The sequence below is a fragment of the Vidua macroura genome, chromosome 9 (genome assembly GCF_024509145.1).
Source record: "Vidua macroura isolate BioBank_ID:100142 chromosome 9, ASM2450914v1, whole genome shotgun sequence".
NCBI classification, from domain to species: domain Eukaryota; kingdom Metazoa; phylum Chordata; class Aves; order Passeriformes; family Viduidae; genus Vidua; species Vidua macroura.
Window position 1 is genome coordinate 21211998 of NC_071579.1, and position 17045 is coordinate 21229042.

The window sequence follows — 17045 nt, forward strand, 5'->3', positions numbered from 1 at the left end:
GAGTCAGCAGCTGCTCCTTGCAGGGACTGCAGGCACTCTCCAGAGCTTGGGTTTCACTCTTGGTGGCATCTGCAGATGCTGCGAAGTTCGGTCCCCGTTGCATCCTGTGGGAAGTGCTGGCACATCTCACCAGCCTATTCCACAGCCAGAGCTCCAGCACTGGATTCCCAGCCAGGCCAGCCTTTAGGAGCTGTCCTGGCTGGGCCCTGTCCCCTCGGGCCCACTGCAAGGCGTGTGACAGTGGGAGCGGAGCTGCCCTCGGTGCCCTGGCCAGCTCCCAGGCCATGGCTCCCTTGGCCCCCTCACTGCCCTTCATGCTGCTGCAGAGCTGAGGCAGAGGCAGGCATGTGCTGACACCTTAGAAAGGGCAGTTCTCCCACAGGGGTTGCACATCTTTCAGAAGTGTTTAGAAGTGGGGGTACTTACTAGTAGCAAAGAGAAAACGGGAGTGATGAACCATTCTGAACCAAATGTCTGCCTTCTCCAGTTAAAACAAAACCAGCAACTCCCACCTCAGCTGCTATAGAACACCTTGTTTGGCCTGTCTCAGCTGCCAAGACAACTATTTTCATATGGCTATCCCACAGGAAATATACTGCATGCAGGGTGAAGGCCACAGCCATTTCAAAGCTCTCATCTTAATATGTATTATTATTATTATTATCTCTTTACTTCATAAATACTTCTGCACTGTCTAACTGATCTAATCTTATCAGCACAGCTGATTGCCACTGGCTTTTTGGCGACCCCTTTAGAACTGGGACTGATACTCAGGTCTAGATCTAGGGAGTTGCGATGAAGAATTAGTTCTGTAAGCAAGGAAACTGCCACCCTTTATGATGGGCTGGAATGCTGACTTCCTAACAGTAAAAATAAAATACGGATGGGCCTGACTAATGACAGCCCCAGTGCTTCTTATGCTGGCCTCCTAAACAACAAAGGCCCAATTCATGGAACTAACTTAACATTGTGGCACAAAACTAACTTAATGTGCCAATAATTCACATCTTCTACTACAGTATTCAACAACTCTCTCAAGCAGCTCCAGAGAAAAAACTGTGTATTTCTCTTCCTCAGATTCTAACAAAGCTCATAAATTAGGCCTGTTTTCGAGGCTATTTACGGCTGACTTCTCATAAAACAAGATCCATGTACAGTTTTCCACAGTTTTCAAATGCAGCCATGGCTTCTGGTAACTTCAAATACAGAGAAATTTAATGAGCTCATATGAAAAATTAGTGGAGTAACCATCCCTATAGTACAATGTTGCTCCTTTTGTCATTAAAATCAACCAATTACGTTTTCTGTCAACAAATCTACATTTGTTGTACATTTTGAAATTTAGAGCTCTAAAAATATACTGCCACTGAGAAGAACCTGACTGTGTAGAGAGGATGGCTGAGGACAGACTCTGGAATGAACTCAGTAGTTACAAGCTTCTTACTGAAGGTCAGTCAAGCTTAGCTGTGTTGTCACTAACATTTATGTCTTTGTCACTAGGGTGTGTTAGAAAATCTCTCTGAGACTGTGCAGCACCTGGTTCTCACAGCAATGGATCAAGCTGTGTAAATCCACTGAAAACACGATGCCCCGAGACCTATTAATATTAGGCCTGCATTTTCTGCTGTGTTTTATCCATGATCCCCTGCTAATGTTTCTGATGTATCTTTCTAGATCAGTTTCTCATCTAATGGGCCACAAAGCACCAAGGGGGGAATAGAGAATCACTTGTTCCTTTGTGCCCCACATCCTTATCCATCAGGGTTAATGGGTCTCTGAGAACCTTTCAAAAGATGGAAATGAACCACATAACTGCTCTCACTATTACCATTGATTACCCCTTCTGGAAAGGGGGAAGTCGCCCCTCCCCACACGCACTTAGAGTGGCATCAGCAAGGGAAGGCTCACAAGTGGAAGACTGGGAGAGGGTGGATGGTCACGTGTTTTTTCATAATGGTTATGGAAAATGTGACTGCAAGTGATTTCAGAAAGAAATAGTAGAGACACTGAGAAAAAAAAAAAAAAGGAAAGGAAATAAACACAGAAAAACGAAGTCCTGTTGGATTGTGTAGGCTAAACTTCGATAGCATGTGATCTGAAAGAGTCAAAGTTTTTGGGCACCCTTAATCCTCTGCTCTGCCCTGCTCGGCTTATTTCTTATGCTCTTTTCCTCAGACTCTGAATAGGAAACTTGGATGTAAGACACCTACCAGGTGTCTTATGTTAGCTAGGTAGAATCAGGGCTGTCTTGCTTGACTACCAAGGCATTGCTCTTCTCTTTTACTTACTAGCCTCCTACATACTGTCACTTCAAAAAGCTTTAAAGGATGAGTCAGATTTTAAAAACAATCTTTTTTTCCCCCTTCCCTTTCTTCTCAGTTGAGAGAGAGCCATATATTCAAAGGGATTTACATTTAGCCGTGTCAAAACACAAGTAGATGTCTACTAAATTTTCAGATGAACTTTTCTGTCCAGCTGCCTTGAAACTCACTGAGAAACAGATTTAAAACCAATAGTGTCTACCTGCTTACTACTACTGTAATGCATTTTTTAAAAATTTCATTTAATGTCATTTATCTGAAGCACCTGATTCCCACAGAACCATGCAGCTTGCAGGCAGTGTTTTTGAGAGCAGTGCTTTCAGCCCTTGTATTTCCAGTACAAGGTCTTTACTGAAAAGTAGCCACTTGCAACTCCTTAGGTGGGTGTTCTTGAACTGACTACAAAAGAAATTATGGGATATTAAACCAAATCCCCAAAACATGAATTTAAAAAAAAAAATTGAAAAATTTCTAACTTGTTAGTCACAACTACTTTACCTTTCAGAACACAATTTAGAAACTTAATGCCTCAGCAGAAAAGTGAGGACACTGTTGCCTTTGCCCTTCATTCTTCAGTCAGTTCATCTTCCCTTGCAAATATGTGCACAGTTCTTCATCTCAGCAGGGTGCTGGAAGGATTGCTGTTGTCTATTCCTGTCAGGTTCACAGGTGTTTCATCTGCACCCACAGCCTTCACCCTCTGTCCATGCATGCCTCAAGCCTCCACTGCTGAGCAGAAACACAAAGAGGGAATCTTGGCCAAAGGGAAATTTCCAGTGCAGTCCTGGTCTTTTGTCAGCTTCACCAGGTCACTGTTCTTGTTAAGAGGTCAGCAGAATGGAAAAAATGTTCCAGTTCCACATATCGTATTAGTTAGTTATGAATGCACCTATGCACAACCACTCCAGGATGGGGAAACTCATAAAATCCTCGAGGATTAAAGTGGGAATTCTGTTACAACCATATACCTTTGTCTCTTCTGTGCAAGTAAAGCAAGGAGAGAATTCCCAATGAGTGCAGAAGAAGCCAGGTCAGAGCTGAGTTTTTCTGTCTGCACTGTCAGGCTCCATCCAACCATGCATTAAAGCCTGTTCCAAATGGAGTAAAGCATTCCTTACTCTGTGTTCCAGTGCACAGAGTAAGAAAGCTCATTTGACACTGTACTCTCACCACACCTTGATGTGGTGTGACAGACCAGTTCCTCCTCTGCTGAGTGCGCAGCCAACATTTAATTCCTACACCAGACCTTTTCCTGGCCTTCTGCCCAGGACTGAATTTTAAATTTGCATATTTAATCAGCCTGTTTCAGGACTGAAAACCTTTGGAGTAGATAGGACAAGTTAAATACATCCCACTGTTGTCATGTGCTGTTCCCAGTCTGTGGGAAATTTTGGCCAGTCCTGAACTTAGATTTTAAACTGGAGAAATTAAATTACACCAGTATGCCAACTCCAGTTTCTTGTTACACAAGTCTATTTCTGATTTTCTTTTCTGTGGCCAGGTGGAGCTGGGTGCTACAGTCAAGCCCTATAAAACATGATCACTTACACAATTAATACCTAGAGTTTAGTGGTCCTCAGCCACACGCTGCAGTAAGCTGGCTAGAAAAGGTTAATGCCAAATCTTTGTGGAAGTTAGCAGGATTTAGACTCCAATATTCCTCTAGAATCTCAACGCCCACTCCTCTGCATGCTTAGGAAAGTGCTTTGCTGCAATCCCAAGGGACATAAAGCTCATGTGGGCCTTTCACTGAAGAGCTGCTTCTGTTGCAAAACCAAACCTAGGCAGGAATCAAAGACTCTTTAAGACTCCTCTTCCTCTCTTAAACAGCTTCTCATCAGGTGCTTTGGCCATTGCTTATCCTGGGATCACAGACTGATCTGGGTCTCCAAATAGCACCTTCAGGAAGGCATTGCTTCCCTGAAGCTATTGGATCCCTCCAGCTTTGCCTAAGAAAAAGAGTACACTAGCCTCTGATCTGTAGTTACATGGAGGTCCTTGGGTGATTTAAAATAAATCCATGAATACAGACGAGAATTTATTTTAAAGGCTCTTCAAATCAACACTGGTAAATTAACTGGTGGCTTTGTCTGAAATGGATAGGAAACAGACACACTGTTCTTTCAGGAAACAGAGTTACAGAGGCAGCAGCATCTCCATGGCAGCATTAACCTCTTCAGCCAGCATTGGTCAGTGTTGGAGAGTGACAATCCCACTTAGGAATGAACAAATCCCCAACACTGAAAATATGTGATGTTTTAATGAAAATGGGAAAGAAAAATATTAAACATGTTAGACTGCCTCTAGGTAAAATCTCAGTCTTCTGTGTGTGTATATGATATTAGAAATAAAAAAAAAGAAAAAAGACTATTTTAGCCTAGCCTGCACACAAAAAAAAATGCAGTCAGAAGTTATATTTTATATATTTGATCAGAAGTTATTATTGACAGTTTTTCTGCTTTCCACCTGAACTTCCTTTCATCATTCAGAGAACACCCAGTGGCTGCTAATGTCAATGCTTAGCTGCATTGTGTAAACTAATCCCATGCCCTGGGAATTGCAAACTTCCCCTTGACTCTCTGCTTTCTTCAACACATGTAGCGTAAACATATTCACCACTAACATAGTTTTAAAAGACATTTTCCACAATAATGTTTATGCAGCTGATTTTACAGAGCTTTCATACCCAATGGTTCCACCTGGAAGATGGCTATATGGTAAACACCACATTCAGCAGAAGCAAGTTCAGACAATGTTTAGATACTGTTCAAGCAAAGCACAGGTATTTTCTAACATGCAAACATACAATGTCAGCTTTCCCAGAACTGATGGTACGAGTACAAATCACATACCCAGCTCTGACCCACCATTTGGCAGGTTCCTGAAGGAGATAATGAGCTACCAACTTTCAAGAAAGGACTGCATGTTTTACAATTACATAGGGGACGGAGCAGGAACTTGCAGCAGAAGCATTAAGGAAGGGCAAAGAAAGTCCATGTCAAGTGAAATGAGGCAGACCATGACTGCAAAATTTGTGTGAAAGTGTTAACTGCAGTTTCACTCTCTTTGGGGCTGCCACTTCCCTGATGCTTCAAAAAGGGAAACACTGTGGTAGGCACAGCTCCCTGGAATAAGATACTGAGACAGAGAGCTCTGTTTTCCTTGGCATTGTGCTGTGTTGGTGTATTGTGTGCAGTACTGAATTCTTAGTTAGGCACATCTTTGCAATTTTGGCAAGATAGCTTCTCAAAGAAAAAACAAATAAACCACATAATTCTTTGTAAGCCTAAAGATGAAAAGTAAGCAGGAACTTTTTTCTGACACTTACACTTTGTCTTATGTGCACTTATTGTTAGGGTAAAGAAAGGCCACAAATCAGAACTCTTCCTTTGAGTATATTTTTTCTCATCACTGTGTCATTTACCCTGCCCTCAGGTCAGGATATTGGTGCATAAATTAGCTGCACATTTCTCTTTTGGGAACTCTGCAAAGGAGGAAAGTTTGGGGCAAGTGATTTGCATGTTTGCTACAGCCTCTAGAAAAAAATAAATCCCATAATATTTCCAGAAACTATTATTGGATTCTTTCTCTTTTAAGACAAGACAGAGAAGTAGGACTAGATCTTTAAGGGTCAGTTTGCCATGACAGAGCAGAGAAACAAAGAAAAATCCAATGTAAATGAGACCACAGATGTGCCAATTAAGTGTACTGATGGAATTTTTCTTGCTTCTCTTGAAGTATTGATTATAGAATAAAAAGAATGCTTAAAATATCACATCATGAGCAGCAAAAAGATCTGTCTTGTATGAAGGTCTGTTTTCTTTCAGGATATTCACTGTCAGTTTTGAAAATTTTACTAAAGGGCTTTGGATTAACATAATCTTTCATCCTAATTCTGAAAGCCCTTATATAGTAATAAATCCTAATACTTAAAGAAAAGCTTTCTAGAATTTATTTTTAATATGAGATTCTATACAGATGAGTTATTGATTCAGGATATGTTCTCTGACTAAGGATAAATCTGTGTTTTTTTCCTTTCAAACTGTACTGTGGAACTCAGAAGTTTTCAGAAGTTGCAAACAAACCAGGGAATTGTAAAATGAGGACAACTGGAAAGTGTGGGAACAGTACATAAATGGTAACATGTCAGTGTTTTCCAAATACTGCTCATATAATTGAAGTAAAAAGCAATAATTTAATTAAAAAGGTCAAGTATTTACCTTGCATAACTGTGTCTTGCTTTCATAGTATGCAATCAGAGGGTTTGATGCTCGGTAGTAGCTTTCAATTCTGTCCTCAGTGGTTTCAGTGCTCCCAGAGCTCTGACTGCGTATGGTTTCTGCAGAGCAGTCCAGGCAGAGCACGAGCTTTGGTTCTCCAATCTAGAGACAAAAGAAAACAACAAACAGATTTTGTTTGGATAACACCAGGACAGTCACCAAGGCATTTATTAGCGAATAGTATTTGTCCATGGAGAAATGATGCTTATGAGCAAACACCTCTCAGTGTGGCAGCACTAAGGGCTGCCAGCACTGAGGAACAAGGCTGTGCTTGCCTGGGCTCTACACAGAGAAATAACGAGATAGGATCTGATAAATTCTGCTTGGACTGAAGAGTGTCAGTTCATTATTTGCTTGATGCAAACTGTACAGGACTTATGCAATACTTGACTCAGTTATATTTGTAGCCTTTTCTTTGTTCAATGTGTGAAAAGGGAGTGGTAAACTTAGCTTAGTATTTCAAGACACAGTAGCAGGAAATGTTTACATAAAAGTGTACCCACTTGAGATGGAAATTAGTAACAACAGACAGGCTCAGGGACACCATCAAATATTCACAGGAATACATCCTGTGAATTACTTTATGTCACACAGTATTTTATGTCCTTGTTTGCAGTGTACCCACACCATTCCTCCCCATGCTGCAAAGGAAGGATGTGATAAATTTCTCTGCATTTTCAAATTGGCAAGTAATTTCCAAATTCTGTGGGAAGCTGGTCATTTAATGCTGTTTGGCTAGTGCCAAACTAGTCATGAGGGAGAGTCTGTCCTCTTCTCTAATAAAAATAAATACAGATTTATTTATTTTTATTCTTATGTCTGGCAAAGATCATAAATAATCATCTCTTTCTACATTTGATCATAGATATTGCAGTACTTTATGGGAAGAAAAGAAATGGCAAGAAAGAGCAAAATGTTCTTTATGGTATTTCAGGAGAGAGGGAAAAGTTCTAAACACAAATCCTCATCATTCTTTCCCTGAAACACTGAAAAATATGTATGTCATTGAGCATAAATCTTGCAATGCACTGTCATGCACCCTGCTCAGGCACGGTACTCTCTGACACAAGATTTTGCATGAGCAAAACCTGCTGGGCTGAGTCCAAAGTGATAAAAATTCCACTGTCTCAAGCAACATAAAGCTGTTACAGGATCAGTGGGGGAAAAAAGTTAATTTTTCCATGCAGTTATGTATTTAATCCTTCAATGACATGCTCAGTCTTTTTCTCATTCCCTCCTGTTTCAACAGGGATCTGGAAAACACTTTTTAGGAAAAAGTGAGAAGTCTTGGAAAAAGATGACTGCTCTCCACACTAGTGACAATTATAAAATCATATTTTTACCATGGCTACAGTAAAGAAAGTCTAAATGACTGATATATGGAAATTGTCATTGTTATCTTTGTTGACAGCCCTTGAAGGAAGAAATATTCTAAAGGTAAATATTTCATATCAGGCCTTCTGCATTTGATTGAGGATGTCTGGATTGTGTTGACCTTTCTACAAACCTTAATGACTTTCTAAGAGGAGCTGAAGCCAAGGGCTTATGTCAGACACTTCAATGACAGGCTTTTACCTGCCCATTTTTTCCACACAGAAAGCATTAATGCTATTAGCTGTAGCAGCACTGGGTTTGGGGATTAAAAGAGCCAACAAGGCAGTTTTAATATTGCAAGAGACATAGAGAATTAAAAAAAAAAAAGATGTGGGCTTAATCAATGATTTAAACAAATGCCCTTTTTGTATAACTGGATTAGGATGGTGAGAAGTTATTTCCTCCCAGATTTACATGAGGAATTCCATGGTCTGCTCCAAATTATAATAGAATAAATGGGAAATAGTTCCTTTTATGAGTTATACTCATATCATCACCTCACAATGAGGATATGAAGGAGTCTCCTGACTGATAGGATCAGATAATAGTATCTTGCTTGATACACTCAGTCTGATTTGCTTTTGAAAAATGTAGTTTTCTTAGAAGTTTAAGTATTGCTATCTGGAATTCAAACCATTACAGAAATATCTTTCTTCCAAACTAAAACCCACAAAAAGTGAAACTAATGCCCTTATCAGGTATTACAGCAATTTTTGATAGTTTTTTTAAATTATTATTTTCCTCACACAATTTAGCTTAAATAATACATACCAAACAAGTCTAATGTTTTGGGTCTTTACTCTGTCTCACTGGGTACTTCCTGCCTGGTGCTGTGGAGTATATAATTTAAAAATGTTTTTTCACCTTGTAGAAAGACTGAGGAGGGAACAGAGTTTTGTGTTTCTGTAGAATTATGGCTGGGTAAAAATACATCATAGAAGGGAATTGGGTAAAACTGACTGGAGAATCAGCTGTTTCTACATAGCTCATTCTGTTTGTGAGTCAAGCTCTGAAACATAAGCATTATTCTTGATGTCTTCTAAACAGAACAGGTCTTTGTTAACAATTATAAAGCTTTTCACATATAATGTAGATATGTAGCATTATTCATCTGCACTTTGCTGCCATTAATTAGTAAGGCCTGGTGTGCACCTCTTTTCATTCAGTTATAATTTAAGAACTTCTCATCACCCTTTGGAAAAACTGCAAAGCATTATCTCAAAAATGACTCATTGAAAAAAACTTCACAGTCTTACTGAGCAGCTCACAGCCAGCCTGTGGAAAGTGGATACAGGGCACAACAGGGGTGACTTAGCACGTTCAAAACAGTCACTTTAAAGTCCTTGTCTTTTACTCCAAATGCAGTCCAGGACTATGGGATCTTTTGCTGCTTTCAGGGAACTTAAGGAGCTCTGCTTGAGCATGGGATGCATTAAGACTTATTTGCCTGGAATACCTCAGTGCAGGACACTCCAATCTCTAAGTCCCACTTCATAATATAGAGGAGTGTCCACAGGACACCAGCATGTATGCCTGCCAGAGAAACAGCACTGCTGCTGAAATGGCTCCTCCTTAGACATAAAATGAGAGAAATCTCCAGCATCTTTTTAGTAGTCTACAGCATTTTATTAAAGGGACTAATAAGTCAACATTTCTGTAAATGACTTCTATGGCAAATCCCATTGCTCATTATTTTGTCTGGCTTCTGATGCCTAAATCTTGCTAGGTTTTTATGGTAATCAACTAAATAAATAAAGCAGCTTAAGGCTCAGCGAGAAAACAGGGGATTCATTAAAGTATTATGACCTTATAAACTTGTTTAGGACATTTTTGAGTGTAATATGATGTAACATATACTATTATCCCTAATTCACCACTTTTTTTTTCTCCCAAACCCTGGCAGATTCATTCATAGGCTTAGACAGAGTTATTTCCTGCAGACTGAGAAATGTACGGCTGAGACTCCTCACGAGGTCTTAGCACATACTGAGGAAATCGAGAGCTCTCGGAACTGCCACACAGGCACTTGCAGAACGCTCTTTTTATGGCTGTGCCACCTGTTACTCACCACAAAAATTAAATCTGTGTTTGGCTGTTTCAAGTGGCAGCAAACTTTAGCAGAGCTGGCTTACTGGTAATAAATATTAACTGAGAAGATACATTTATGATCCTCCATCAGATAGCGCTTGATCAGATTTTCATGAGAGGTACAGCACTATCCACTAGAACCAGAAAACTGGTTCTAAAATTATGTTTTCCCCTAAATGTGAATTGTTTCTGGTTTACATTAAATTTAGATAAAATCAGCCTCTACTTCTCCTTGTATTCTAGATTCTTTATAGGTAAGGGCAACAGCTAGATTTGCTATACTGATGAGGTGCCAAAATTTCAGTGATCAGCAGCACAGCTCTGCTGGATTGGCTTTTTACACATCCCTGCTGCAATCAGCTGAAGAGAGGGACTGAAGCAGCACCAGAACTGCAGGAGTTACAACAGCATTACAATTGTATGGTCACCTTGCTCTCAAACTCTTCTGCATCTTTCAGCTCTTGAGGATACCCATCGATCAGGAATCCTTTTGTGTCCCCTAGCTTGGAAACCATGGCTTCCTTCAGTAGCTCCAGAACAATACCCTGCATTAGGAAAGAGAGGGAATTAGTTGGTTAATTAAGAAGAAAGATTGATACCTTTGTTTTTTGCACTGATTTTAGTCCTACACCCTTGAATATGGCCCTTTTTGGCTGTAAGTGGGTCCTGTGATTGCAGGTGTTTTTCTTGTCCTGCAGGTAGTAGGGCACCCTGCTTTTTATTCTCTCAGGACCAGCTAATGTTGCAATCCATCCAAAATTTCCCAAAGTGCCCTCCAGATAGCTCAGAATATTTCATAGTTTCAAAATGAATGTTAATACCTGTGAAACTCTAGAGTACTGCTGCAGCATTTTCCAATCTGATTGCATTTTGCTATGTCACTGGTATAATTACATTACATGGAAAGTGACCCCATTTGACCAAACACACTGAAGAGCAAAGCAATCAAAATCAAGCCTGAGCACAGCTTTTAGTTTCCCCTGAGCAACATTTCCCAGTATCTTTCATTAACAAACACATCCTCTGACCTAGCTGCACTTGCTGAAGACCCACCAAGAGCTGGGACTGTGGACCTGCCATGTAAAAGTCAGGTCCCGCTGAGAACAACACCCTCTGCCTTCACAATCTCCATTAAGCTGCAGTCCAGCTACTCTGGGATGTCAGCCAGCTCTGCAGGGAACTGCTGCAGGTACTGCAATTTAAAATAGCTGCCAGGAGGATCAGCTCTGAATCTGAAATGTAACGTTATAAAAAGGACACAAAGTTTCTGTTTCCTGTACTTACACTTATGTTTTGCAATGCATCTGTCTCACTGTATTTCATGTCTGATTTATTGCCTATGTGAAACATAAAGAAATACTGGCACTGAAAAGGGAAACTAGTGCCACAGATTTGGCAAAGAGGAAATGTCTCCCTGAGGTTACAGATTAATTTTACTGAAATGGGAACCATCAGCTCCAGTATCTATTTCCACTGTTTTAGACAATACCTACCACTGCCTTTGTTTAACCATTAGAATCCCAAATAAAACCATCACTCACGCCAGGCACAGGTTCACCACATTCCATGATGTCTTTGATCAATTTACTTCTCTCCGATAACGATGATAATTCATTTTGGAGAAGGTCACTAGTGGACAGGTGAGTAAATCCGTATCTCTTGGCTAACTGTTCACATTGGCTACCTTTGCCAGAGCCAGGCCCACCTATGTGAGGGAAAAAATGACCAGAATTAGAAAAGAACAAAGATCTTCCAATTCTCAAACTATAGCCACCAAGAAAACGGGAGGAAATTGATGACACTGACTGTTTTTTGCAATTTTTTTTTTTTTTTTGTAGAGACATTATCTACAGTAGAACAAGTCATATACTTCCCTTCCGATACAGCTACAGTGCTGACTCAAAAATGCGTTGAAGTTGAAGGAGTCACAACAGTGTGAAATCTCTCACAGAGGAGAACCTGTTCCTAAAACACCATTAGCATGTTAAGGAAAAACATGAAACAGCCTGTGGAAAAGGGTATTTCACTCAGTACTTGTTGAGTTTGACAGCGGCATCAAATCATAGCAAAGTAATGTTCACTGCACGACTGTGAGGGAAATAATAACGAGCTCCCACCTGCACCTGGCCCCATCCTGCCCACAGGAGCTGTGGGAGAGAGCGGCAGGAGGGGAAGGACCCAGGGGAAGTAGGGACACTGTGGGAATGGGACACTGGCAGGAATGGCTCCTCCAGCCTCCCGCTTCCTTCGGCCAGCGGCGGCCTCCATGTCAGAGCCGCAGGGCTCTGCCTGTGCCGCTCTGCAGCTGCAGGCGCTGCCTGGCCCCGCTCCTCCATGGGCGGCTGCCTCACCCTCCACTCCAAGGCCATGGCATGGAAGGCCACGGCATGGAAGGGCTCTCTCTTCAGGCTCCTGCTGAGGCATTGCAGCTGCCCCCGCCTGGCTGGAGAGAAGGACAGCCCATGGAAGCTGCTGGAAGCCACTTGCCAGGCGTCCCAGTGCGGTGCCTTCAGCGCTGCTGGCGCAGCTGAGGTGAGGCCCTGAGGCGCCATGTCGGTGCCAGGGCGTGGGGCGGGAAAGCCAATTCCTGCTGTGAGTTTGTGGAGGAAACCTCACTGCGTGTAGCAGCAATTTTGCAGCCTTTGATGGATGTGTTCAGACGATCTACTGCAGCAGGAGGTAATTACAGCCTTGCAGGGAGACAATGCTCCAACTCTTTTCAGTAGGGTTTTTTCAGCTGGTGACCTGTGCTGTTTATCAGCTGCTGGGACTTGCAGGTAGGGCTACACAGCTCTGCTACCTGCATTTAAGAAGCTAGAAAATATGTGGCTTTCCTGTTTCCTTATCTTTCCACAAACAAATATAGGAATAACATGTTCACGATAGAGCGAATTTAGCACCGTCTCTTACCTCACTTGAACTTTCTTCTAACTTTTGCATTCAATCTAAGAAATAATTGCTCTGAGCATATAATTTTCAGAGAAATTACAATACTGTAGCTGAGACTAAAAAATGGGTCATAAAGGAATAGCATCAAAGGAAGGGGGTTGTGTTCTGTGAGGTGCAGTCTTTTTCTTCAGCTTCACAAGGAGAATAACCAGCCTGTGGTGTGAGAATCACACCTGTGCTACAATTTTTCTAGAACTATCTTTGTTTCAGGCTTATCTTCTGGCCAATGTGGGTTGCATGTTGTTTTTCTATTGCCATACTAGGAAGAGCATCATTGTTTTGTAAAAACACTAGTTGAAAGAAAACAAGGAAAAAATAGGACTGGCTATACGAAATTACAGGCAAATTACTAGTAATGAATCCCTTAAATATCAGAGTGGCAATTAATAGTATTTCTGGCCTGTTTTGGGTTTTTTTAGATCTGCATATTTGTTTACACATTTTGTCTCCTGGCCTTGAATATGCTAACAGTGCAGTAATTTAATCCTATTTATCTGGTGTATATATACAGTATTAAAAAAACCCAGCTATAAAGATTATTGTATTTTTTTTCTTATATAGCTGTTTCTCTTCTGAATGCAGAGCCCAATGAGAAATTTCATAATTTCTCCTCATATACAGAATTAACTAGATCTCTTTTTAGAAATTACAATACAAGGATATTTTTTTGTTTTTTAGCAGGTAAATATTCAGAAAATCTGATGTGCTTCTACTACCTTTGTGTGTTAGTATTTTAGAAGAGAACACTGTCAGAATGGTACAATATGCAGGGCATACACCATGAATGAGTGTTCCTCCAAAACATTAATTTAAAAGACCATTTTTTAATAGAAGTGTTAAAACAAAGCAGAGATTAACATGCTGAGCTCTTTAAAGAGTAAAAAACATATTTGATTATGTCCTAAAAATGGAATTTTTTATGGCTACTGGTATTCATTTAGATTCATCTGATGAGTAGCAGAGCATCCTACTGCTTGACAAATGCATACAACCCACTTTATCAAGTCTTGTGCTTTCTTATCCATCAATGAGACCACAGTTCTTGCTTGGCGTGATCTGAGTAGACACTGAATTCCCCAAGAAGTTCAGCATTGAGGGCTGAGCACAACTCAGCCTTTACCCCACTATTAATTTATGTGTCTGCAATGAAAGTATTATCTTGTCTCCCTCTGAAGTTCCTTAATGTGACTGAAATAGAGCTATTCAGGTGGGAAAAGATGTGAAAGTGCATTTTCTTACTAATTAGGTGTTGCCTTCTTGCTCAGAGTATATACTTAAAAGACTGCTACATAAGCAGCTTTAACAGCAAATTAATACTGCAGCCATGAAGCTCATGGTGAATTTGTAGTGTTACAAAAATTGTACCTGTTCTTTTAACTTTCCTAAATCTATTCATTTTTCTAAAGAAAAACAATTATGTCAATAAAGTTTATCTGGAATAACAGCTGCATATGAAACATGACAAAGGCTAGCAAAAAGATTTTTGTCAGTTAAGACTTCACTGCAACTTGTTACACTGTTTTTCATATGGAAAATACTTGGGGCATTGAAAAAAGTAATCAAGTTTTCCCAATGGCTCAATTGTTAGTAGAAAAATATACCCCCACTTTTGTTGTGAAGGCGTAAGATTCTTTATGAACACTGTTATTTTTTCTGTATGCTGTCATCTTGTGATCTGCCTACATATACTTGGAAAAAAAAAGTGTAGGTTCATGATAACTTGTTACCCAGATTAATCATGTTGTCTTCTGATTTCTATATATGACATGAAGAAAAAAAGCTAAAGCCTAGAAAACATCTAGAGGAATTATGAGTGTGATGTGACCTGTAGGACAATACAGGACTACCAGCAGTTCTTCAATGTTAGCATGCTTTTGTATTTTCCTAGTATTGCTCAGTGCAGTGGACCTTGCTTTAAAACTCATTTGCTAACTTAATAAAAATCCAAAAATTGCAGGTAAAGAAATTAAGAACATTGTATTAATCAGTGAGGTTATTCTTGGAAACAGAACTCTTTGAGTGTCCCTTTGTGCTTTTTGATACAAATGGTAAGCAGTTTCTTACCTAGTATTAACACAGAGTACTAACACAGAAATTAAATGCAGTTCTCTGTATTGCTTTTCTGCAGACAAGGCCAGATTAAAAGGTCTATGCAATCCCTTAGAGCAGTATTCCCTTCCATTATGTTGATTCATCAGCCTGTGAGAGAGGATCTCCTGGTAAATAACTTTCTGGCAGCACTGCTGGCTTAGGTGGTTGCTTTTCCCCATTTAATTATTGACTGCAGAAATGCTTCACAGGGAGTCCTTCAAGGAGAGAAGAGTGTCTCAGTGAGTGGGATAATGACCACTTGCCCAAGCAGCACTTCTGGGTGTTCAGCCCTGGATCAAAGGTCTCGGCTCTCCTCCCTCCTGCCCGAACGTCCCCCAGAGTGGGAAGGCCCTCGAGGAGCCTGGGCATGTGACTCAAATGTACAGCTCTGACCTAGAGCACAACGTCACCAGCAGATGAATTAAAGATGACAGAGGGAGCTGGGACTGCTGCTGCAAGTGAGCAGGGCCAGGAACAAGCAATATGAGCAGTGCATGGACCAGCTTTACTGTCAGAAATACTGGTAGAGCAAAAGTGTCAGACAGACTGAGATGCCTCTATTTTAAATCTTACAAGTTTATACCAAAATATCATGAGCATTTATATAAAATGCCAGCAGTAGGATTTACAAGACAGTCCCACTATTTATTTTAAAATGTTTCAATTTCAAGACCTTGTTATCATAATGAGCATCATCCCTGTATCAGGGAGAAGTGCCTGCAGGGGAAACCCAGCTGCACAAGGGAGCCTCAGAAGTCTGAATTGAAACCAAAATAACCCCAGTCAGTGTATCCCTAAATTCAAGCAAAAATTTTGGATGACTTGATCAATTTTACCATTGTTACTTGGATTATATAGACAAGTAAAAATAAGCCTTTTGAAGGCTTCTCAATAGCACCTCATGTGTTGTTCACAATTATTTTAGTCTAAGTGAAACCATGCAGGAATTGTACTATTATTTAACAACAACAACAAAAAGAAAAAAAGCCCTCAACACTTCCTTTGTATTTATTTTTTCTGAGAAATTATTTTCATTAGAAAAAAACGTGTTGTGCATATTGGCAGAGTGATGCAATATCCTGGGACATCACTGAGTTTTCATCCTTCTTAAAGAAAATGTGACGTTTATTTCACGGGAAATCAGCCTTGCACAGCATTCACAGTTAGCTTGGACTGACTGGGGGTTTAATTATCAGTACTGCTCATACAACTGCAATACAGCTATTGTAGCATAATTTACTCATCTGATTAAACTTTATATTCAAAGCAAGCCTAAATTAAGGATAAATTGAATTAGGCTATGTCATTAAAGGTCTGACATACTTGGGACAAATAAAGAGTTTGAGTCTTATGATATATATACCATTGAATTTTGGTGTGTGTGCAAGAAGCTCCTGTCTGCAGCAGATAACGTCTACTTCTAGGTGTAAATGGTGAGAATATCTTCAGTGTCAACTAAAAAGCTGGTCTTTTTTACATTGAGCTTAAGCAATTACCAGCGTTAGATCATCAGCAAGAATATAACAAAGATTCTGTAGAGGAAAGTGGTTACATTAGCTAAGCTTTAAACACCTCATTTACAAGTCAGCAGGGAGTTTGTTTCTGATCCAAAGTGCAGAAAGATTTCTGAAACCTTCAGTTTTACTTTCAGCCTCAACTGAAGCCAAATGTTTTCTGAAGCTCCTGCAGAGGCCAGGGAGGGGTAATGCTCCCAGAAGCGGTGTTATGTATGACAGTCCTGTGGATGCAATGTGGAACATTGCAGTAGTTAAGAATTAGAAGATCATTCATTGTGGTTAAAACTGATGACATAGGTTTTTTTGTTTGTTTTTTTTTGTTTGTTTGTCTTTTAATAACTGGCAATAATTACTTAAGTTTTGAATATTTATTAGAGCATCACCCAATTTTATCTTTATGCCTCTTTATATTTTTTTTCTTGAAT

At 40.1% G+C, this 17045-nt stretch overlaps 1 protein-coding gene across 1 annotated transcript in view; it reads right to left on the reverse strand.

The window, feature by feature from the left end:
• Nucleotides 1–17045, reverse strand: part of AK5 (adenylate kinase 5) — an 83056-nt gene that overhangs the window by 2666 nt on the left and 63345 nt on the right. The window contains exons 11-13 of the mRNA XM_053984855.1: nt 11605–11768; nt 10492–10608; nt 6542–6703 (exon numbers count right to left, since the gene is read on the reverse strand). Coding sequence (XP_053840830.1) covers nt 6542–6703; nt 10492–10608; nt 11605–11768 — 443 coding nt within the window. The remainder of the gene's footprint in view (nt 1–6541; nt 6704–10491; nt 10609–11604; nt 11769–17045) is intronic.